General features: G+C 68.0%; 3 protein-coding genes across 4 annotated transcripts; 2 read left to right on the top strand and 1 right to left on the bottom strand.

The window, feature by feature from the left end:
* Positions 1-151: 151 nt before the first annotated feature.
* Positions 152-14,718, top strand: CHLRE_07g313650v5 (uncharacterized protein). 2 transcript variants are annotated; one of them, XM_043063844.1, is made up of 19 exons: positions 152-596; positions 1,047-1,137; positions 1,428-1,541; positions 1,681-1,830; positions 2,005-2,685; positions 2,863-3,456; positions 3,629-3,841; positions 4,060-4,338; positions 4,519-5,081; positions 5,265-5,349; positions 5,647-7,962; positions 8,050-8,076; positions 8,296-8,514; positions 8,685-11,549; positions 11,717-11,941; positions 12,103-12,141; positions 12,387-12,635; positions 12,842-12,924; positions 13,124-14,718. In XM_043063844.1, exons 1-19 carry the CDS (start codon positions 412-414, stop codon positions 13,599-13,601), a joined length of 9,456 nt encoding a protein of 3,151 aa, XP_042922413.1. In that variant the 5' UTR covers positions 152-411; the 3' UTR covers positions 13,602-14,718. The 2 variants fall into 2 exon arrangements, with proteins under 2 accessions (XP_042922413.1, XP_042922412.1); XM_043063845.1 differs by lacking the exon at positions 8,050-8,076.
* Positions 14,719-14,901: 183 nt separating this feature from the next.
* CHLRE_07g313600v5 (uncharacterized protein) lies at positions 14,902-17,767 on the top strand. The gene is made up of 8 exons (XM_001700912.3): positions 14,902-15,030; positions 15,320-15,392; positions 15,726-15,778; positions 16,173-16,336; positions 16,487-16,562; positions 16,757-16,867; positions 17,130-17,337; positions 17,506-17,767. The coding sequence occupies exons 1-8, from the start codon at positions 14,995-14,997 to the stop codon at positions 17,733-17,735; spliced, it is 951 nt and encodes a 316-aa protein (XP_001700964.2). The 5' UTR covers positions 14,902-14,994; the 3' UTR covers positions 17,736-17,767.
* Positions 17,768-18,159: 392 nt separating this feature from the next.
* Positions 18,160-22,131, bottom strand: CHLRE_07g313550v5 (uncharacterized protein). The gene is made up of 9 exons (XM_043063843.1): positions 22,064-22,131; positions 21,906-21,951; positions 21,548-21,656; positions 21,032-21,123; positions 20,671-20,764; positions 20,167-20,346; positions 19,518-19,703; positions 19,190-19,267; positions 18,160-18,727 (listed from the first exon to the last, which is right to left on the bottom strand). Exons 2-9 carry the CDS (start codon positions 21,944-21,946, stop codon positions 18,620-18,622), a joined length of 888 nt encoding a protein of 295 aa, XP_042922411.1. The 5' UTR covers positions 21,947-21,951; positions 22,064-22,131; the 3' UTR covers positions 18,160-18,619.
* Between the last annotated feature and the right edge of the window lie 4 nt (positions 22,132-22,135).

Below are 22,135 nucleotides of genomic sequence, written 5' to 3'. Positions count from 1 at the left end.
CTCCTGCACAGAGCTCTGGCCAATCGACACTACGACACCGTATCTCGAGGGCACACTTCGGCACCATCAGCACGTACGGTCGTCTCCATCACCCCATCGGCTGCGGTCCCTGAAACCAAAGCCGCAGCATGCTCCGGCAATGTCATATCTACGCACACTTCAATTTCATTGCTTGAGTTTGCTTGTATCTAATTGGATGCCAGACGGTCTCACGACGATTCCGTAACGCCCCTTAGTTGCTGCTCTTTATTTCAATATCTTGCAATTTCGGTAGTATGCTCGATACACCACTTGAAGTTCGCTATGCTTACTGTCTCGCGCGTTGCGCGATGTGTTTCAGCCTGTGGCGTTCGGCGGGCCTCGTAGATGATGTATTGAGGAACCCAATGTCTAGTTGTCACTAAGTGCGGGATGCCGCGAGGATGTTTCGCCGCAAAGCAAAGGGTGCCCCTCGCCTTGAAGGGCACGGCCCTTGCCCTTGCAGTCATCCTGAGCTTCTATTCACTGGCCAGTGGGGCTCCCAGTGGGATTACTTGGAGCCTAGGAGTAAGCTCTGAGTGCTCCGCTGCTCATTTTGCAGACGGCTTGAGCCAAAGGTGCGCGCTCATAACGCGTACTACGCACCATGTACGTCCAGCGCTTGCGTTGAGACTTCTTTAGGTGGTTGGGAGCATGCAAGGCGCACGGGGATCGACCCGTCCGTGTTGAGATTTCACGTGGGCGGTGCGCTTTTCGTCCACGGCTTGACAACTGGTAGTAAATTTGTCTGTCCTCCCAATCTATTAGAATCTAGGGGTGTGACTGCTGTGGGGCTGCGCGGCCGGCGACGTTAGGACTGCCTGAGAAGGGGCTGAGAAGCACGCGACGTTCGTGTGGGGTGCTCCAGCACCAGGCCGCCCGCAACCTCGGCCGCAACCTGGACAGTGCCCCACTGGCACACACAGCCCGCCAAGCCGCCCACACACCACCGGGCACACCTAGCGCACACGCGCACCCCCAACTCCTCAAGCCGCTCCCCTCTTTACCTCTGCCTCGCTGTGCGACAGGCTCTGGGGGCTGGGCAACCTGTCGGATGCGCAGGGGGTGCAGCGGGCTGTTGCCGCGGCCCTGGCGGACTGCGGCGCCGCGCCGGATCAGGTGCGTATCCCCCCGTGCGCCATGAGGGCCGGGCGCTGGGCGCACCCATGCGGCGGGGCCACGGGGGGCGGGGCGCGCTGGGTGGGCGTCAGGAGCGCCGCGGCCGCCGCATCGCGCCCACGTGCAGCATTTCCCGACCCATATCACCCGGCCCACCCACACCAATCCTTGCCTCCCTCACTGACGAACACCCAGACTCCTGGCACATACACACATACACACACGCCAAAACACACACGCCAAAACACACACGCCCCTGGCCTCCCCCTCCCCGGCGCTGGTGCCTGCAGGCGCGTGCGGCTGCTGTGCGCTGGCTGCAGCTGCCCAGCTGGGCCAACGGGCTGCTGCTGTCCTGGATCCGCACAGCCACGGAGCTGTCGCCGCCGCTGGCTGCTTACTTCCCGGTAGGGGGTGAAGGGTCGGAGGCAGGGAGGAGAACAAGCGAGGGCCCCGCAGAAACCGCACACCAATGGCATAGCTCTTCACTCACCCCGGCCCAGCTCTCACGCACGTTCTCCCGCCCCCCTCCCCCGCCGCCCACAGGATCGGCTGCCGCAGCAGCTGCCGCCCGCCGCCGCCGTGCCGGACGCCGACGCACTGCAAGCCCTGACGCACAGCACGGGCGCCGCCAACCACACAGTGATCACCTACGACGTCAGCAGTATGCCCCTGACCGCATTCCTGGCGCCCAGGGTGCGTGCGCTGGGGACTGGCGATAGTTTGGGCTGGGCGGGTGCGGAGGGGTGGGGTGGGGTGGGGTGGGGTGGGGGGCAAGGGGGGTGGGGTGGGGTGGGACCACATGCCCACACGCCCACACGCCCACGCGCCCACACGCCCACACGCCCGCACGCCCACACGCCCACACAGGCCGCCACGGGTCTGGAGTCTGCTGCCTCGGACCACGGTGCCGACTCCGTGCTGCTGGGCTTTGGCCGCGAGCCCGAGAACGCCTGCGCGCAGGCCGCCGCCGCCGCCGCCTCCGCCGCCGTCACCGGGCCGCTGCACCCGCGCACCTACCTCCTGATGCTGTACCGCGCGGAGGCGCTGGCGGCACTGCAGCAGGCGCAGGCTGAGCAGCCGCAGCAGCAGCAGCAGCAGCAGCCTGCCCCAGCTGCTGCAGCCGCCACTCCTGCTGCAGCCGCCACGCCGCCGGACGACTGGGAGGCGCTGGTGCAGCTGCTGGAGGCGCACAGCCGGGCGGCGGCGGCGGCTGCAGCGGCGGCGATGGCCGGCAGCAGCACCGGTGCCAGCAGCACCAGCAGTGGCAATGGTACTGCCGCTTACCAGCTGCCGCGCTATGGGCTGTGCATCACGACGGACGCGGGGTGTGGGCGGCTGGGCGACGTGTGGGCGGCCATAGCCGCCAGTGTCCTGCAGGTTCGAGGCACCGGGCAGGGCTACGCCTACAACCTGGCGGCGCCGCCGCCCGCCGCCGTGCCGCTCACCAACGGCACGGGCTGGCGCTACGCGGCGGACGTGCTGCGGCGGCTGCTGGCGTACAACGCGCCGGGGGAGGGACCGGAGGGAGCCGGCGGCGCGGCTTGCTGGGTAGGTGTGTGTGAAAGGTTCTGTGGCGGTCACATTACAAGGATAGGTTTAGAGCAGGTGGCTAGCGACATGTGGCTCAGGCAGACCCAAAGATGGCACACATGGCCTCCTTAGCGTACCACTGTCCAACCGGCACGCTCCACGCCGCATGCACATGAACGCGTGCACACGCAACAGGGCCTGAGCCCCTGGTTTGCCTCCGGCGACTGCCTGGTGACGCTGGAGTGGGACGCCGCGCTGCCCGAGCTCCAACACGCCGCCGTCAGCCGCCGCCCCGGCGCCGCCCTGCGAGTGGCGCCCCTGCCCGGCAGCCGCCTCGTCGCCGACCGCCGCGCCGCAGACCGCATCGTCGGCGCCGCCGCCAGCAGCAGTGAGGGCGGCAGCGAAAGCGGCGGCGGCGGGCCGGCTGCGTACGGCGGCAGTTGGCCGCTGGTCAACTGCAGCGTCCAGCTGTGCTCTGTGTCCGCCAACCATGATTTGTTGTACCTGCAAATGGACACCGTGCCGTCGGCGCTGCTGGTGCAGCCACTGAGCTCCGGCAACGCCTCGCAGGCGGCGGTCGCTGCTGCTGCTGCCGCCGCCGCGACCGGTGGCACGCCGCCCGGCGGCAACGCCACCAGCGGCAACATCGTCCAGGCGGTGTTTACGGCGCGCGAGGCGACGCTGGTCAGCCGACTGGCGGCGCGTGCGGCGGCTGCCGCAGCCGCCCAAGGAACGGCGGCGCCAACGCCTCAGGCGGCGCTCAATCGTGTCCCTTACAGCGCTGCGTGGGTGAGCATGGGTGTGGCTGGGCGCTTGTGACTGTATGTGTTGCAAGCAGGGTGCTGAACGGGTGGGTTTGCTGCATACGCCGCCCGCTGTTGCGCCCCTTGCATGCCGAGCCGGACACACTCCATCTCCTGCCAGTTCCGGCTCACATGCACCGCATCCACCACACACACAGGATGCGCCCATCGTTTTCCGCTACCTGGACCCAAGCCTGACGCCGGGCACGCTGGCTGACGTGGCGGCGCTGCAGCGGGATGTGTTGACGGCGCTGTCCGGGTTCCGGGGGTTGAGGCAGGGCTTTGCGGACGACCTGCGGCGGCGGCTGGGCTTCACGTCCCACGAGGCGGGAGATGGCCAGAACTGCAGCGGCTACGTCTGGACCGACTGGGTGGGTGGGTGGGCGCGCGAGCGCGCGGGTAGTGCTGGTTGAAGGGTGGGCTGACTCGGATGTCTGTTGGAACCTTAGGAAGTGCGACGGAAGGGTGCGTGTTGAGGGGAACGTGAGGTCTGCCTTGCATCTGCTGGTGACCTCTGCTGGATGACTGCGCCCCCTACACCGCCGCCTCCCTCACGCTGCGCCTCTCGTGCCGACTCCCTCCACCGCAGTGGATGGCGCTGCCGCCCATCACCAGTGACGGCCGCGTGGCGCCGTCAGCGGCGGCAGGAGCCGGCGGCAGCACCAGCAGCACCCAGCAGCAGCAGCAGCAGCAGCAGCAGCAGCAGGCACTGCCTGACCTTTCCGAACTGGCGGCGGCGCTAGGCTGGGCGGGCGGCGAGGGCGCGGAGGCGGACAACGGCACGGCGGCGGCGGCGTCCTATGTGCGGGCGCTGTGGCACGGCCTGCACAGCCCCAACACCGCCCCGGAGGTGCACTGGCCTGCACTGGTGAGCGCGGGCAGTGTGTGGGTAGTGTGTAGATGTGTGGTTGTTTTGGGAGGCGGTTGCAAGGGTCCAAAGTATCTGCGTTATTAGCGCCAAGAGTGTTCAACTACGCTATCGGCACGTGCAATCTGCTGCTGCTATCCCAACGACCCGACCTGTTACGCCCCATCACGTGCCCCGCAGCCCAACTGGTTCAAGTACGCTGTCAGCCAGGCGGCGCTGCTGCTACTGCCATCCGACGGTAGCAGCAACAGCAGTAGCCGCACACGGCGGCGGCTGGCGGGCGCTGCAAACGGCACCGAGCCTGCAGCCGCCGCCGCAGTGGAGGCGGCAGTGGGGCTTCTGACGCGGCTCCTCACAGATGCCAACACGGCCTTCGACCAGGGCCCCATTCGCACCACCTACGCCGCCTCAATCTCCGCCCCCGCCTGGGCCGCGCCCGCCGCCGCCGGCAGCTCCCGCGGCGGCGGCGGCGCCATTGTGGCCAGCGCCGTTGCCTCGGTCCTGGCGGCGGCGCTGGTGGCTGTGGTGGCAGCGCTGCTGAAGCTGTCGAAGCGGCGGCGGCAGCGCCACCGCGATCTGTTGGGCCGACTGGTGGCGCCGCGGCCCGGCCCCGACACCACCCTGCTGATCAGCGACGTGCAGTCCAGCACCACCCTGTGGGAGGAGCTGCCGCCCGAGGTGATGGACGCGGCACTGGCGCTGCACCACGCCACAGTGCGGCGGCTGGCGGCGCGGCACGACGGGTGGGTGGTGGTGGGGCCGCTGGTAGTGGTGCTGTGGCTGTCGGCAGCAGCTGCGAGTGACTGGTTGGGTGCTGGCCGCCTCTAGGTCTTGACATTGGGATCGCACCAATGCTGCCTCCACGTTTTGGCATGACCCTGACACAACTCTGACCCTGCTGACACGACCCTGGCACTGACACACAGCTACGAGAGCGCCACTGAGGGTGACAGCTTCATCCTGGCCTTCGCCGACCCCGCCTCCGCACTGGCCTTCGCCACCGCCTGCCAGGTGGGGGCGTGTGTGGGGCTGCTGCACTCCCTTCACACCGGCAGTAACATTCATGCCCACATTCATCCTCCCCTCACTTTGTATTCACTTTCACACACACACACACACACACACACACACACACACACACACACACACACACACACACACATCTCTGTAACATCCAGCATGCATCCAACAGCTGATGTCAGCCCCGCCACGCCCGACACAGCCACCACCCACAAAGAACCATGGCCCACCTCGCACACGCCCCCCCCCTCTCCCCGCCCCCCCCCACACACATACACACACGTGCAGGTGGCGCTGCTCCGGTGCGACTGGCCGCAGCCGCTGCTGGAGCACCCCGAGGCGGCGCCCGTGCTGGCACTGGTGGCGCCGTCAGGACCGCCGCCGCCGGCAACAGCCGCCGCCGCCACCGCCGCCCAGCAGCACAGCAGCCATCACCGGACCGCGTCCGCACACGCCCAGGCGCAGCCGCTCACCAGGCCCGCCTCCCCGCACCCCGCCGCCTTTGAGGGCTTCATGGGCGGCCGGGGGCGGCAGACGGCAAGCATGGACATGTGCCCGCCGCTCAGCGGGCGCGGCGGTAGCATGGGCCTGCGCCTGAGCCTGGCAGCCCTGGGTGGGTCCTTGGGCGGGGGTGCAGCCAGTGGCAGTGGGTATGGCAGTGGCGCCTTCCCCGGCATGCTGCTGGGGCTGCTGGGCTCACCGGGCGGCAGTACCCTGCCAGCCGCCCAGGCCGCTGCCAGCGCCGCTGTGGTCGCCCCGCTGCTGACGGCGGCGCCCATGTCGGCGTCCGTGTCCGTCAACGTGCCGGGACTTGCCGCCGCCACGGGCTCGCCGCTGCCGCTGCCGCTGGACTGCCGCGATGCCAATGGCGGAGCCCTTGCGGCGTCGTTGCCGCTTCCATCACCGCCACGTGTCGTGCTGGCGGTACCTGGGCCCGGGGTTAGCGCCGCCCGCCGGAGCGTGGGTGATGCTGGTTGTGGCGGCGGCGGCGGCGGCGGTCCTGGCGGCAGTGGCGGTGGTGACGGCACGGACGCTGGGCTGCGCTCGGCTGCCGACTCGGCAACGCAGTCCCCGTTCATTAGCCCTCTAGAGGCACTCCCGTCAGCCTCCAAGTTGATCACAGGTGCGAGCCAGCCGCACGACCCATACCGCACCTGTGGCACCCGCGCCGAGGCACCTGCAGCTGCAGCTGCAGCTGTCGCTGCTGCGGGCGGCGAGTCTGCCGCTGCCGCGGCTTCAGCAGCGGGCGGCACCGGGTTGCCGTCGGTGTGCATTACCTGCGGCGGCACCGGCGTCAACAGTCAGGTTGCCGATGATGGCGGCTGTCGCGATTGTGACGGCAGCGGCATTGTTGTTGTTGTTGGCGGCGGCGGCGGCCACCGCCCTGTGCCTGGCGTTTCCCGCCTGAGGTCCAGCACTTCTGCCGCCGCTGCGCCCGAGGCCTTGGTGGGTATGACACCGCCGGGGCCGTGCGCCGGGACCAAGGCGCCGCCGCCGCCGCCGCTGCTGCTGCCTGCTCATCAGTCGCCGTTTGGACTAGCCGCTGCCGCCGTCGCCGGCCTGATGCTCCCGGAGCGGGACGACATCTCACTGCCGTCCGGTGCGTCGCCTGATGGCACCGCCCGCACCGACCTGTGGAGCGACCACGTGCGGCAGGAGCAGCGCGCGGCACTGGCAGCAGCGGCCTCGTCCGGGGGCGGCGTGCCGGCGGCTGCAGGCGTGTCAGCATGGACGTCGGGGCGGGCGGGCGCCGCGCACACAGCTGCCATACCCGATGGAGCCTCACCCTCGCCGCCAGGAGACACCGGCGGAGGCATCGGTGGCGGCGCAGGCAGGGGCGGTGCGGGTGCTGCTAGTGCGATTGGTGCTGCTACTGGTGGTGCTGGTGTTGGGCCCTGGGGCTCTGCGGTCCTGCAGGGTGCAGTCGGCTCCTCCAGGGGCGGCGACGGCCTCGGCTCGACCAGCAGCTTCCTGGCAGGCTCGCGCATGCGCCGCTTCTTCTCCACCATCCGGTCAAGGTCGCAGTCACTGCCGCAGCAGCTCGCCGCCGCCGCGCCTGCTGCTGCTGCCAGCCCCGCTAGACAGCTGCCGTTGCCGTCGGATCCAACGGCCCTGCCCGCAGGCGGGGCGGGGCTGGCAGCAGGCGGGTCAGCCCGGGGCGTGCTCCATGTGTCGCTGCCTGGGGAGGCAGGATTCGCCGGCTCCGCCACCGGCGCTGGGCTGCTCGGCGCTGCGACCTTGTTTGGCGCAGACGGCGGCAGCAGGGGCGGCACGGCAGCTGATGCCACCGCCGCTGCCAACGGTGCAACGCCGGAGGAGCAGCCGCAGCGGCTGCAGGGGAGTCCCGGCCCCGGCGAGGCGGCTGCGGCGGCGCTGGCGGCTGAGCGCGATGCCGTGTGCAGCTTTGGCGAGGCCCTTGCGATGGCGTTCTCGCCGCTGCTGGCGGCGGCTGTGGCCGAGCCGGCGGTCAGGTCCACCGGTACAGCCGCCGCCGCAGCTCGGGTCTCCGAGAGCGGCCGGAGAAACCGCGGCGCGGCACCGCAGGCTCCGGCCTGGGCTGGCGGCGATTGGCAGGCAGAGTGGCGGGCACAGGGCTGCGGTCTGGTGAGTGTGGCATATGGGTGTGCTGCCGTGGCGCCTTTGACGCTGCATGTTGGTGTGTGCCCTGTGCCGCTCTGCCTTTGCTTGCAGACCTTCAGCGCTACCTGGGTGCAGATTGTTACTGTTGTAGGCAGGGATGTGTGCCTGCTATGCCTCCTGCAATCTGCAACCAGGCGCCGAAACGCATTTGCTGCCTTCCCCGACCGCCGCCTCTCACTCCCTGCTCCTCTCACCCCCGACCACCTCCGGCTCCTCCTCCTCCTCCTCCTACCTCCTCCTCCTCTGCCGCCTGATCTCGAACTGCCTCTTCCTGCCCGGCCTCCCCCCCCCCCGCAGTCGGTGGTGCTGGCTGACGGGCGCTGCGGCCTGGTGACGTACCGCGGCCTGCGAGTGCGCATGGGGCTGCACAGCGGGCTGGGCGAGGCGCCGGGGCACATGGCGTTCAACCGGGTGGGGTCGGCCTACAAGTACAGCGGCCCACTCGCCGACATAGCCCGGCTGGTGTCTGACGCGGCGTCGGGCGGTCTCATCACTCTGTCCGCCGCCGCCTTCCAGGTTTGGCGGCTGCGTGTGGGCTGTGGGCTGTGGGCTGTGCATGCAGGGACGTGCAGGGACGGCTGTATGCGATGTGGGGCTGGAGACATGGAGATACGTGCACTGTGCCCGTGACCTGACGTTTTGACATGCTTCCGTCATAACCCTTCCTCCTCCTTCCCTCCCCACAGAGGTTGCACCACTCCGGTGAGGACGAGGCTGGCGCGGGCAGCAGCGGCGGCGGTGGAGGCGGAGGGGCCGGGGCTGGCGCGGCCGGAAGCAACGGTGGCACGGCCCCACGTGCAGTGCGTGGCGGCGGCCGCGGTCGCCGCGGCCCTGCCGCCCCCGTGGGTCGCAGCCTGGTTGTGTACGCAGGCCACTACGACCTGCGGCGACCCGAGTCCGTACACAAAGCACCCACCGGCGTCGTCCAACCCAACACCGATCCGGCGCCGCACCTGCAGCCCCATGACGCTGGCGATGGGAGCAGCGGCAACAGGGGCAGCGGCGCCGTTGGGGGTGCTGCTGACGGCAGCGGCGACACTGCAGACGGCACTGTCACACCGCGATTGCGGCCGTCCATTGCTGACCGTGCTGTCACTGTTGCCAGCGCCAAGGCTGGGGACGGTAGTGTTGTGCCGTTGACGGAGCCGCACGGAGAGGCCCTGCTGCTGGTGTCGGTGGCGGCGGCGGCAGCGGCGGCGGCCGCCACCAACACCACCACGGGCGCCTGCACGACACGCTTTTCCCAGACCACTGCCAATACGCACGGCGGGTCTCAGCAAAGCGGCCTCACTGGCGTGTGGGCCACGGGCGGCGGCGGCGCCGCCGGCGGCGCCTTCAGCGCCCTCTTCAGTACCGTACTGCCAGATTACAGCGGCGGCCCGACCAGTGGCGGCGGCGGGAGCGATGGCGCGGGTCATGCGCTTGCGGCGGGGAAGGCGCAAACCGGCGCGACGGCGTCGCCAATTCGGGGGACGGCGGGGCTACTCCTGCCTCCGCCGCCGTCGTCTCTGGCGCTGACTCCGCGCTTGGCGGCGGCGGGGCCTGTGGCAGAGGCGCGTTTGGAAGACGGAGCTTTAGAGCAGGACGCGACGGCGGTGGCGCTGCGACAAGATCCCATCGTCGGCACCGGTATTGGCGCGGGCACCGGCATGCAGCCGCCACTGCCGATAACGATTCTGGCGTCCTCGGAGCTGGCAACTGGCGGCGAGGCCAGCCACGCGGTTGCGGCGGCGGCCGGGGCGGCGGCGGTATCCCCGCTGCCTAGCCGCAGTGCCGCCAGGGCACACCCGTCTCGCCTGCATCAGATACGAGCAGCGGCCGCGGCGGAGGTGGCGGCTGCGGCGGTGGCCGCCGCGTTTGCAGAGGAGGAAGAGGCGGCAGCGGCGGCGGACGCACCGGCGGCGACGTCCACCGCGCTCAGCCGCAGGCTGCTGCAGGCCATTGGCTACCCCGCACCGAGCCAAGCAAGCGCGGGCGGCAGCAGCCCCGCAGCGGCCGGTGTGCGTGACGGCCGCAGCAGAGGCATTCGGTCCATGGTGCGGGGCGACCGGGACAGGGACCGGGAGCGGGACGTGGCCGACCGGAGCTACAGGGCCGGCCGGATGATGCACCTGGCACGTGACCTCGGTGTGAGCACCAGCAGCAACGGCCACGTCGCAGTGGCCACAGCCGCCACCATTGCGGCCGGCGGCGGCGGCTTCCGCGGCGGCGCCGTCGCGGTCAGCTCGGCCGCTAGCTACCTTCTCATGCCGCACGCCGGAGGCGATGACGGTGACGGCGATGGGGACGAGGACAGCGATGGCTGGGAGGGCAGTGGGTACCCCGCTGTGGGTGGCAGCGGCCAGAGGACGTTTGCCCCCAGCAACATGCGCAATGGCGGCAGCAGCATGGGTACCGGCGGCGTGCCAAGCGGCAGCAGCCGCCGCCGCAGCCGTGCCGTCACCGCCGGGCAACTGAGTCTCGTGCTGCCCACCGCTGCGGCCGTCTCCACCCATGCCTCCTCCGGTGCTGCGGGCGGAAATGCGTCGGCGCCCAAAGCCGCCGAATTGCTGTTGCAGTCGTTCCCGCCGCAACCACCGCAGCCAGCGGTGGCGCAGCAGCCGTACCCGCAGCAGCAGCAGCCGTACCCGCAGCAGCAGCAGCAGCAGCAGTACCGCAGTGGTCCGCTGGCGGCGCTGGTGTCCACGTGGACGGGCCGGGGGCGCAGCGGCGGCAGGACTCACACCACCGACTCCTATGCGGTGACAGCGCCAGGGGTGGGGCCGGGGGCGGGGGCGGGCCCGCCAGCTGCATCGGGTGCCCTGTTCAGCAGCCTCCGCAGCGGCGCGCTGGGCTTCCTCCGGGGCATGGCCGCCGGCGCCGGCGCCGGCAGCAGTGGCGGCGCGAACGGCGGCGCGCACGGCCCTGACCCACACGGCCCTGACCAGCTCCAGCCCGACCCGCACAGCCCCCTGCTGTCCATGTCTCACCTGCCGGTCAGCCTCATCGCGGGCGCCGGCGATGGTGGTGATGATGATGATGGCGATGACAGTCACGATGATGAGGCGGAGGACATGAGCGCTGCCATGTTTGGTCGCGTGTCGGCGCTGGTTGGGGCGCCTGGAGGAGGCGGCGTCCTGCCGCGCCCCAGCTCCTCGCAGCACCCCTGGATTCCCGGCAACAGCAGTGCCGGACTGGCGGGCGCTGCGCCGCCCACGTCCACACGCACGCCGCTGCCCACTCCTGACCCGGCTACGGGGCAGCAGCAGCAGCAGCAGCAGCAGCAGCAGCAGCAGCAGCAGCAGCAGCAGCAGCAGCAGCAGCAACAGCCGCCGCTGCCGTCGCGCCACTCGACAGCGCCGCAGACGCGGCGCCGCCGACAACGCGACGACGCCGCAGAGCCAGCTGACGGCAGAGGCAGCGCGGGCGGTGGCGGTGGCGAGGACGGCGCCGTGGCGCTGTTTGTGGCGGTGCCGGCGGCACTTGCGTGCAGGCTTGTGCTGGCGCCGCCGCTGCGGGGCGGGCCGCAGCAGCAACTGGGCACACTGGCGGCGCCCATCGGGGTCATTACGGTGAGGGGGCGGGGCAGCAGCAGCAGCAGGGAGGGAGGAGCAGGCCATGGCCGCCAGAGCGCGATTGGGGCCGAGTCGCACTGACTGCACGGATATACAAAGCAGCGCTCATAGGAATCCAAGGGCGAAATGCCATAACCCCATCGTGTGCGGTGCTGTACACGCAGGTGGCATTCGTGAAGGTGGTGGGCGCCAGCGCGCTGCTGGCGGAGCTGCCGGAAGCCGCCGGCGCCGGCCTGGAGGCCTTCCAGCGCCTGGCGGGCGGGGAGCTGCTGGGGGCGGCGGGCGGGTACCTGGTGGAGGCGGGGGACGGGCTGGTGCTGGCGGCCTTTGGCAGCGCGGCGGCGGCGGTGCGCTGGGCGCTGCAGTGCGTGGAGCGGGTGGCGGGGCTGGTGAGTGGGGTTCGGTTGGGTTGCTTGGTTCAGGGCGGGGTGGGCTGCGGGAGTTTGTCCTGTTGGCGTGTGCTTCTGTGTGTGTGTGTGTCTGCAATGCTGCTGCTTACTGCTGCCACTGCCGCTGGGGCTGCTGCTGTCCGCTGCCGCCGCCCCCACAGGACCTCAATGAGGAGCTGCTGCAGCACGAGCTGTGCGCGGTGGGTAGTCATGTGCCTCCACCTGGTCACAGCTGTGTGGGGGGAAAGGCGAGGGGGAGGGAGGGGAGGCACTCCTTTGTGGGGACGGCATTGTCCCTACTGCAGGCGCTCTGAGGGGAGGCAGTGCTGTGCGCTAGCTGGTGCTGGGCAAGCGCGGCGTCCAAATGCCAGACACGGAACCTTCACTCCCCACCAATCCCTCACAATCTCACTGCTGCCACTGACTTGGCCTGCACGCCCCACAGGAGGAGCTAGCGGTTCACGCCGTTCCTGCCGGCGGTGCGATGTCCATCTTGGACAGCGGCAGCGGCGACGAAGGCGGCCGCAGCCGTGCTTGGGGCACCGCGGGGCGCAAGGGCGCCAAGCGGCCAAAGAAGGACCCCGGCGGTGCAGCCGTCTCGCCGCTGCCCAGCAGCCACCAGCAACGTGTGCACTCGCAGACGAGGCTGCAGCGGCCGAGCACTGTTCTGCAACAGCGCGGCCTGAGAGTCAAGGTAGGACTGCGTGACAACAGCTTGTCTGTGTGCCTTTGTCCGACAGTGAACTTTCATGCGGTTGGAAGTTGCGCGCGTAAGTTCATTCCAATGCACGCCACCCATACCAACAAAAACGCAAACTCACAAGCTCACCAACGCATACACACACACGCCCCCCCCCTAAACACACACACACACACACACACACATATGTATGTATACAGGTGGGTCTGGACCGAGGTCCCGCCAGCCACACACTGACGGAGGCGTCCGGGCGGCTGAGCTACCGCGGCAGAGTCATGAACAGGTGGGTGGGGCTGAAGCGGGTCGGGCGCGTGGCGCGAACGGCTGGGCGGCTTGCGGCTGGTGCGCATGTGTGAAGGCGCAGGGCAGTAATCCAAACAGGCAAACAAACTCACGCCGCGATGCCAGGCGTCAGCTGCCTCCCGCATTGAGCCATGTGCCACCTCCAACACAACATACCTGGATGGCACACGCACACGCAGGGCGGCTCGCATCGCCGGCATCGCCTCCGGCGGCCAGGTGCTGTGCAGCGGCGCCGTGTGGGGGTGCATGGAGGCAGCGCAGCTGGCCGCGGGCCGGGAGGACGAGTTGGCGGAGGCGGCGGAGGTGGCTGCGCGAGGGCCGGAGGGCAGCCGCTCGGCGCGCGCGGGTGTTGCCCAGCGCCGCGGGCGGCAGGTGCTGGGCCTGCCACTTGGCCTGATGGCGCTCAAGGGCGTGTCGCAGCCTGTGCAGGTGGTGCGCTGCGTGTGGCAGCCGCCGGCCCTTGAGCAGCAGCAGCAGGAGGCGGCGGACACAACGGAAGAGGGGGAAGAGGAGGAAGAGGAGGTGGGGCCTCGACCGCAGCTGCGGCAGCGGTGGCAGGCTTTGGCACGAGAGGACGCCACTGGCGAAAGGGAAGAGGGTGGCAGTGTGTTGGGTTCGGGCCTGGGGCTGGGGTTGGGCCTGAGGCTGCGGCCGTAGAAGGCTGCGCGGGCGCAGACACTCATTCGTGTGGTCAGGTTTGCAGAATGCTATGATTTGTCCCGGGAGCACCAGCAGCAGCAGCAGCAGCAGGGGGTCGGGTGATGATGTGGGGCGCGGTGTATGGAGGTGGCATCCCGTATGTTTAGCTGGGCGCTTTACACCACGAAGCCAATCAAGCCCACTTGATTTTGTGTCGTGAGAGCCGCCTCACCCCGGTTAGCGCGCGTGTTTGAGTGCTGTGCCGCAATGCTTAGCCGCAGTAGGGTGTTAGGTCCTACAGTGACCGAGGAGTGTCGTGACGTGTGTGATGTGATGCGGCGCGGCGTGGTGACGTGCTCTGATGCGCAGCGGTGAAGGGGAGCTAAACGTCCGTGCGCCTGTGTTGCTTGGGGTTGTGTTGGGCTTGTCATGCAGTGTTCAACACTGCAAGAGCCGTCACGGCAAGCATGAGCGTGCTACACTGCTCCTACGCATGAGCATGACCGCATCGTCAAGTCAACGCAAGCATGCGAAGTATGCCGGTGGAGTGTGCACGTGCACTGTATACGAGCTGGAAAGCACGTAAATGCGTGGAAGTGTCCTAACTGTTTTTTGTTTGCGGCTAATGATTTTGCGAGTCTTCCACCCAAGTGTGGCGGCGGATAGATGGGATGCATGTCTGTGGGGGCGGCGGCGGATGCAATGCTGTTTCCAAGAAAATGGGCAGCATCTGTACGTCAAATTCATGAATTTGCAAGCAGGGGACATTCATCACGCCCTGACTGGCTGAACGTCGTCATTATTCATGCTTCGGGGACACCAACTTCCGCGTGTAAGACCTGGGAGCTAGTGTTCGGGGGGCGGTGACGCGACGATGCGGCGGATGGATGGCTGGATGTTTGCGGCGGCAGGTGGCTGCTGTAATTCATCTAGCGACACGCACACAGGTGTACCTGCCCCCGCCACGGCCCTGCTGCGTCACTCCGCAAATACAAGCGGTAGACATGCGCACAGCTCAATCCAACCAGCGAAACGTTCCGCGACAAGTGACATGTTGATTATGATAACTGAATTAATACAAATATTGATTATGCTGCGCGCGGCGTCGCGAAGGCATATGTAACGGTCTAACTTCAACTTCTAGAAGGTCTCCGCCCGAAGCGATCGATGCACTTGGTCCTAATGAAAATACATAGAGATGGGTACTATATACGGTAATGTACTGCCCAGGACAGGTGCAAGGGCAGTGCGAGAAAGCCCTCGGCAATCACGAAGATTTGCATTGCCGCAAGCTGGGAAATTGTCGCTGCCACATGCATTAAAGACATTGTCTCACAGCCATCGCGACCCTCTATACAGCAGCGCACCTCTCTTGCGAAAGTCAGGCTCTCGAGTCGCAATTCTTCGCACGATGCTTGCGTGTTTCCCCCAACGGAGCCGCGCCCCTGTGCGCAGCTCGTGTTGTAAACACCTCTTGTCTAGGGCTGCCATATGGCCTCCTCGCGCAGTTTGGGCGGGACGAGCGACCGCTTGCACGGCCGTCGCTGCCCGGACGTCGTCCCCACAAGTTCTATGCAAGCGGCCCTCCCTCTACAACAATCAAGTAACAGTGGTCGAGGTAAACAAGTATCAGGACTTACTGGTTGCAATAGCATTGGATAGGGTTGCCCACGAGCTCTGCAACCTAAGCTACTGGTGAGACCAGCCCGCGCGCTCTGCCGCGCGCTGCACCGCAGGTGGGGCCTGACGCCGCGAATGACGAGTTTGCTGCATGGGCGGGCGCCCGTGTGCTATTGCTGGACGACACAGGTAGGCGCCGGACGGCTCCACAGCGGGGTGAGCTTTGTTGCGGGCGGGGGCGCCAGGGTGTTGCGGTGATGGATGGCCAACACATGCGCAACTGTCCGTGGACTCGCGAGCGAGGTCACTTCTCGCGACAGCTGATTTGGAGTTCCGGACTTGCCGCCTGTTTGCGCTCAGCAGGTTCTGCCACATACTGACATGTGGCAGTCGCGGGCTGCGCATTTGGCTTGTGACGCCTAAAACCTCACCTGCCGTAAACAACTATAGTTGTTCGGCACGTCACGCTTGTTTGTCTCAGCCACGCCGTCCCTCCCTCACGTACCTAATCTGGTGACACAGGCAACCTGCACAGCGTGTACCGGCCGCACACGGAGCTTACAGGTGGACTGTGGGTGAGTCTTGCCCGCTGCTCAGGCGGGTGTACGGGGCAGCTGCCGCCAACGGTAGGCAGCAAGCGACCATTGCTAAAGATGCGCTGGAGGCGCAGGTGGCGAGGGCGGGGCCAGGCGGAGCACGTCCAGCAGCATGTGTTAAAGAGCACATGCAGGAAAACACAGCGCAAAGGCAGTGCAGCATGTGTGTGTTTATCTGTTTGCGGGTACCGTATGCGGCAGGTAGGGGCAGTCCTGTGTTGCAGTGCCTGGGTCACCGCCGCCACCGTCTGACACACACGCACACGCGTCTGATCATGCCTGCTCTCCCTCACCCCCTCCACGTCCCGTCCCACCACGTCCCACCCCACCGCGGCCTGCCGCGCCCCACCCTCCCCCTGCCGCCCCGCCTCAGGACGTGATGGCAGGCCTGCCCAGCCTGGTGCCGCCCGGCCCCATCGCCATGCTGGGGCTGGGTGCGGGCAGTGTGCCGCGCATCATCGCCGCACACTACCCCACCCGAGCTGCAGGAGCAGGGGCATGGAGTGCAGCAGGTGGCGGCTATGTGGTGCATGGCTGGTGCGTGTGGGCGTGTGTGGGCGTGTGTGTGTGTGTGTGTGTGTGTGTGTGTGTGTGAATGTGTGCGCACCTGCCTGTATCGGTGTACGCACACGCACACGCACACACGCCCGTCCCCTCACCCCCCCCCCCACCCGCCCTGCGCCGCAGGGAGTTGGACCCGGAGGTGGTGGCGGCGGCGCGGCGGCACCTGGGCATGTCGCAGCTGGAGGCGGCGGGGCAGCTGGTGAGGCGCGGGGGGAGGGCGGCGTACGGCTGCTGCTGGTGGATTATTGCCCCCCGGTGGCGCCCCAGCCACCAGCCATCTGTCACCTACCGGCGCAGAATATAGCATCACGCCAGGCGCCGACTCAGCAAACACCATGGACCCGCCTGTCCTCCCCGCCCCCCTGCACGCACCCGTACGTGTCGTCCCGCCAGGTGGTTCACGTGGGTGACGCGCTGTCGCCGGCGGCGGCGGTGCCGGGCGGCTTCAGCGGCATTGTGGTGGACCTGTTCGGCGGCGGCAGGCTCCTGCCACAGCTCACAAAGGTATGAGCGTGTGCGCGTGTGTGTTAGGAAACACGTGCGTGTGCATGTGCGTGTGCGTGTGTGTGTGTGTGTGTGTGTGTGTGTGCATGTAAGTGTGCCTGTGCCTGTGCGCGTATGCATGCATGCGTGTGTGCGTGTGACACAGTCACCGAAACAAACACACGGTAACCAACCGCGCGTGCTCGCGGGCGCGTTGCAGCCTTCCCTTTTGCTCTCTAGCCCGCATACCGTAACATACAAACGCGCCGCCCTGCTGCCGCAGCGTGCCGCATGGGAGGACATCCGCAGCCGCCTGTCGGACGGCGGCGCCGGCAGCTCCACCCCCAGTGGCAGCGGCAGCGGCTGCTGCTGCCGCCTGCTGGCCAACCTGGGCCAGAGCCCGCCCACCACCCCCGGCCAGGCGGGGCGCTGGCAGCCCGAGGCCTACACCACACTGAGGGCGTACGAGGCGCTGGAGGCGGCCTTTGAGGGTGAGAGCGCGCGAGACTGCTGTGTGCCGCCAGGTGGCAGCGCCCGGCGGCGCGTGGGGAACTGGCGGGCTGTGGTCGAGGGATTGCTTTGCAAGTGCTTACTTACCACCTCCATGACCTCCTGCCCCAAACCTCTGCCGGCCCTTTCCCCTGCTCGCGAGTGTCCAGGCGAGGTGTCGCTCATGACAGTGGGCGGCAACACCCTGGCGCTGACGGGGCCGCTGCCGTCACCGGAGGAGTGGCCGGGGCGGCTGCCGGCGGCCCTGAGGGAGCAGCTGCTGTTTGGTCTGGACGGCTGTGCTGCGGGCGGTGCAGGGGGCGGGGGGCCGCAGGGCGGCTGCTGGGCCCGAGACGTGTACCCGCTGCAGCGGGTGGTGGTGGACCTGTCGCTGTGGTGAGGCGGGCGGGCGGGGCCCATCGTCACCCAGCAGCCTGCGAGTGTCTGAGGCTGCGCACCGGTGTGTGTGTGTGTGTGTGTGTGTGTGTGTGTGTGTGTGTGTGTGTGTGTGTGTGTGTGTGTGTGTGTGTGTGTGTGTGTGTGTGTGTGTGTCCTTTTTGGATGAGTACGGTGCCACTGAAAAGACTTTCGTGAATTTGGATCATGATAAGACTCGCTCGCTGAGAATTGGTACTCTCGTAAAGAACATACAGCAACATGTACTTTATGTGCTTCTCTCCTGACCAGCCAGCTGCTGTGTGATCAGTCGGTGGTGTGGAAGCTGTCCTGGTTGACCGCGTGTCCCGTCTGGCGGCTGGGTGGGGGACTGGGGGTACCGTATTGTGTGCAGTAGCGTCAAGCGGGGTACGTGGGATGTGAGCTGTGGGCACTGCGACTCGAAGCCAACAAGGGTGCGTAAGTTTGCGTGGCAATGCATCACAAGGAATACAAGCACAGAACGGCGGTATGCCTACTTGCCCTCCGTTGTCAGAAACCTATGCCGCAACATGGGCCTGCCTCTCGCACACCTCTCCCCGCAACAACAATTCTCTTTACTTTCTTCACGAGATAAACCGCACTGTGCAGCTGCCGCTACACACCGTTCCTTACGCGGCCGGCCGGTCGATGCTGCCCGCAGCGGGCGTGTGGGATACGAAGTCACGACATTGTCCCTGACTACTTGGGCACACGCGAATCACAGGATTCCGGCCCAACAACATGTGCACGACTACTGCAGCTCCATCCTAACCAGCGAATCGAGGCCCAGCATGCATGATCACAACACACCGCGCTCACTCGTACAAATTCCTTTCCACACGCCCACACGCTCTCCTGCCCTTCGCCTCATTGGCTGCCGCTGGCAGCTGCCGCCGCCGCCGCCACTGCCTCCACCGCCGCTGCCTCCGCCGGCGCCGGGTCGCCCGTGAGGTGGTGCACCCAGCGCTCCAGCACCTGGGGGTGGGGGGGGGTGGCGGGGTGGCGGGGGCGATGGGGTGGTGGTGGTGGGGGGGCGGGGGCGGGGGCGGGGGCGGTGGGGGCGGTGGGGGCGGTGGGGGCGGTGGGGGCGGGGGGCAGGGGGCGGCAGCCCGGGAGCAGTATTTGTGCCGGGGTGGGGAAGGCAGCACCGGAGCAGGCGCGGGGGGAGGCACGGAAGCCATGGCCATGCCCTCAGGCCAACATGAGCGCATCAGGCACAGCGCCGGTGTGACCCCCTGACCCCCTGACCATGACTCCCGCTTCCCGCCATGCCTGTCTGTTCCGGATCCTAGCCCATACAGGTACACCCGTGCCCTCTCCGCACCGCACCCAGGGTCCCCCATCCTGACACCCGGCCGGGGCCCCCTGCAGCACCGCAGCCCCGCCGCCCCGCGGCCCCGCCGCACCACCGCACCACCGCACCACTGCACCACCCACCTCGTCGGATCCGTACCAGGGCCCGAAGAAGGGGAGCTTCTCGCCCAGTGGGGAGTGGAACACGCCCTCCAGGTCCACCTGGGGCGTGTGTGTATATATGCGTGCGTGTGTGTTTGGTGCGTATGTGTGTATAAGGGAAACGACGAGCGCGCATGTGTGTACGAGAAGCAGGAGAAATGGGCGAGAAGAGTGCGCATACCGGGGAACAGCACGCCAGGACTTGGTGCACACTACCCAGGTGCGGGTGCGGGCACCGGGGCATTGGCGACACAGCCCTCCTTACCACGCCCACACGCCCACCCGCTCACACGCCCACCCGCCCCCTCACCTGCAGCGCCCCCTCCAGGTGCGCGGCGGGCTGCGGCACGATGAAGTCGCCCCACACCTGGGCGCTGCCGCACACCTGCTGGTAGCCCGCCCCCGCGAACTTGGCCAGCAGCCCGCCCGCCTCGCTGCCCGGGCCGGACAGGGGCACGCCGCGGACGAACTTGCCGCAGATGGTCACGTAGGCCAGCTGCGTGTGTGTGTGTGGGAGTGCGTGCGCGGATGCGGGGTTGGGGTTGAGACTGCGGTTGGGATGGGAATCGGGATTGGGATTGGGGCGCAGGTGCACATGGCCGCAGGTTTCCACGAGCGCTGGACTGCACAGCCCCGTGGGCCCAGCCATAACGCGCCGCACGCGCCCCTGCAACCCCGCCTTCTGCCCCTCCCTCGCTCCTCCTGCCCCACCCCCTCTCCTCCCCTCTTCTCCCCTCTTCTGCCCTCCTGCTCGCTGCTACACCCCCGCCCCGGTTCGGTTTAGTTTGGGCTGGTATTTACACCAACCCCCCCCCCCCGCCCCCTGCCTCGCCGTCTCCTACCTCCTCATGCTTGCACCCGAACCCCCCCTTCCACCACAACCTGGAAGCCACTCCCTGCTCCGTGCGTGGCTACCCCCTCCCCCCCCAACTCCTCCCCCCCTTGGCCTCCTGCCGCACCTCGCTGTGGTGTGCGCCCGGGCAGGCGTCGCTCACGAAGTTGAGGATGCCGCGGGTCTGGTCCACCACACCCGCCGCGCCGGCGGGCGGCGCGCGGTGCGGGCTGCCCAGCGACACGAAGCGGTCCACGCCGGCCGTGCCCCAGTCCAGCAGGTACACACGGCCCAGCCAGCCACCGGCCTACCGGGTGAGGTGGGGTCCCAGTGAACGGGTGGGGAGGGGTCGGGGGGAGGAACGGGGTAAGCCAGGTGGAGTCGGGGCGGTGGCAGCAAGAAAGACAAAAGTGGCGGGTGCCCTTGTGGGGGACTGCGGCGGCAGCGAGGGTGCCGTGGGAACGGCCTGGCCACGAGACTGGCGCGGGCTCGGGTGCGGTTCGTGGGGGATGAGTCGCCCACACCTCCTACACCCCCGGACAGCACCCGGCCCCTCCACCCTCTCGCGCCGCCTCCCGCCCGCCCCACCCCGAGCATGCGACTGCGCCCGCTGCCCGCTGCCTGTCCCCACCGAGTGTGTGAGCATGGTGATGGGCGCGCCGCCCGCCTCCTGGTCCAGCCGCCGCTTCAGGCGCTGCATGGACGCGTCAACGTAGGCCAGGTACCTGCACGGGTGGGGGCGTGCACGTAAGTCTGTGCTAGGGAAACTAAAAAGCGCAAGAGCGCACGCCAATGCAGTCTGTATGCGTGTGTCCGTGTTTGAAAATGTGTTGGCACGTGCACACGTCACGCGGCCCACGTAGCAACAGCGGCACACGAATCAGGCGCCAGGAGTGCCCGGCTGCAGCTCAGGCCCCCCCCCCTCCGCACTACCGCACTACCGCACTACCGGCCCCGGCCCGCCCCTGCCCGCCCCGGCCCCCGGCCCGCACCAGTCCACCGCCGGCCGCGGCTTGAGTGTGCCCTTCCACCAGTTGACGTCCGTCAGCGCCGCCGCGTTGCGACCCCAGTCCGGCCGCGTCACCTGCGGCCAGGCGGCGGCCAGGCAGCGAGAGGAATTTGGGGCGGCGCGGCAGGGTGCGGGGTGCGGGGTGAGACGGCGCGGCGATGTGGCCCGCACACGTGGACGCCACCACCACCACCACCCCTCGGGCTGTCCACGCCGCGATACCGTACTAGGGACCAGCAGGGTTCTTCCGCCCCACGGACACGCTCACGAGGTCATTCGCCCCAACCTGGTCCCCCAACCACACAAGACACCAGGCCGCCACCACGGACAGGCAGCAGCCGTGCACCCTCCTCGCCCCACACTCGCCATCCCCACCCCACCACCACCTGCACACCTCAGTCTAGCGCCAGCCCTTGAAACTCCCACAGCACGTAGCTCCACGCGCACACGCGCACACCCTGCCGCTGTCGACCCCCACCGCCCACACCCCCTGACCCACCTGCGCCACCTCCACCGCCATCCCCCGCGCCTCCAGCTTCGCGGCCAGGGGGCCGTAGTCGGCCGCGTTGTTGCCCAGGCCCGGCAGTAGCAGCACGCCACGACGGGGGCTGCAGGCAGGGGCCGTTGGGGTGTGTTCTGAGCTGCGGCGGGTGTGTTCTGGGGGCGCGACAGACTCAGACAGTTATTAGGGCGGGCGGGGGAGGGGATGCAGTGCGGTACTTTGTGCGAGCGAGGCTGGGGGATGGGGTCGTGCGGGGGCAGGGTTGCGAGCGCCAGCACCACCCACGCACGAGCGGACAAAAATGCCGCACTGCAGACTGAACACCCAAATCTGTCCACTCGAGTCCACTGCTAACCTGGGCTTGGAGTCACCCACTGTCGCACTCGCGCGGGCCATAACGCCTGCGATGCAAAATTTGCGACGTGTTTGTGTGTGGAAATCCCCACCTGACCGCGATGGTCTGTCCATGTGCCAGGCAAACCAAGAACAAGTTTACAGTGTTTAAGCGCTTACAGCGACGGCCAGCGCGCGCAACTATCCGCGCTCCGCTGCCCTGAAGCCCCTGTTGCCGCTGTGTTAATAGCA

This window comes from Chlamydomonas reinhardtii, chromosome 7 (genome assembly GCF_000002595.2).
Source record: "Chlamydomonas reinhardtii strain CC-503 cw92 mt+ chromosome 7, whole genome shotgun sequence".
Lineage (NCBI taxonomy): Eukaryota > Viridiplantae > Chlorophyta > Chlorophyceae > Chlamydomonadales > Chlamydomonadaceae > Chlamydomonas > Chlamydomonas reinhardtii.
This window is presented reverse-complemented; position numbering and strand designations above follow the sequence as displayed.

Bases quoted from the DNA above. Each gene is read 5' to 3' on its own strand.
- CHLRE_07g313600v5 (XM_001700912.3), top strand. From the start codon at position 14,995: ATGCTTGCGTGTTTCCCCCAACGGAGCCGCGCCCCT. The intron at 15,393-15,725 runs GTAGGCGCCGGA...CTGGTGACACAG, and splicing joins GCTATTGCTGGACGACACAG to GCAACCTGCACAGCGTGTAC. The intron at 16,563-16,756 runs GTGAGGCGCGGG...TCGTCCCGCCAG, and splicing joins TGGAGGCGGCGGGGCAGCTG to GTGGTTCACGTGGGTGACGC.
- CHLRE_07g313550v5 (XM_043063843.1), bottom strand. From the start codon at position 21,946: ATGGCCCGCGCGAGTGCGACAGTGGGTGACTCCAAGCCCAG. The intron at 21,124-21,547 runs GTGGGTCAGGGG...GCCTGGCCGCAG, and splicing joins TGGCGGTGGAGGTGGCGCAG to GTGACGCGGCCGGACTGGGG. The intron at 19,704-20,166 runs GTGCGGCAGGAG...ACACACACGCAG, and splicing joins CGGGCGCACACCACAGCGAG to CTGGCCTACGTGACCATCTG.
- CHLRE_07g313650v5 (XM_043063844.1), top strand. From the start codon at position 412: ATGCCGCGAGGATGTTTCGCCGCAAAGCAAAGGGTGCCCCTCGCCTTG. The intron at 3,457-3,628 runs GTGAGCATGGGT...CCACACACACAG, and splicing joins TCCCTTACAGCGCTGCGTGG to GATGCGCCCATCGTTTTCCG. The intron at 12,142-12,386 runs GTGGGTAGTCAT...CACGCCCCACAG, and splicing joins TGCAGCACGAGCTGTGCGCG to GAGGAGCTAGCGGTTCACGC.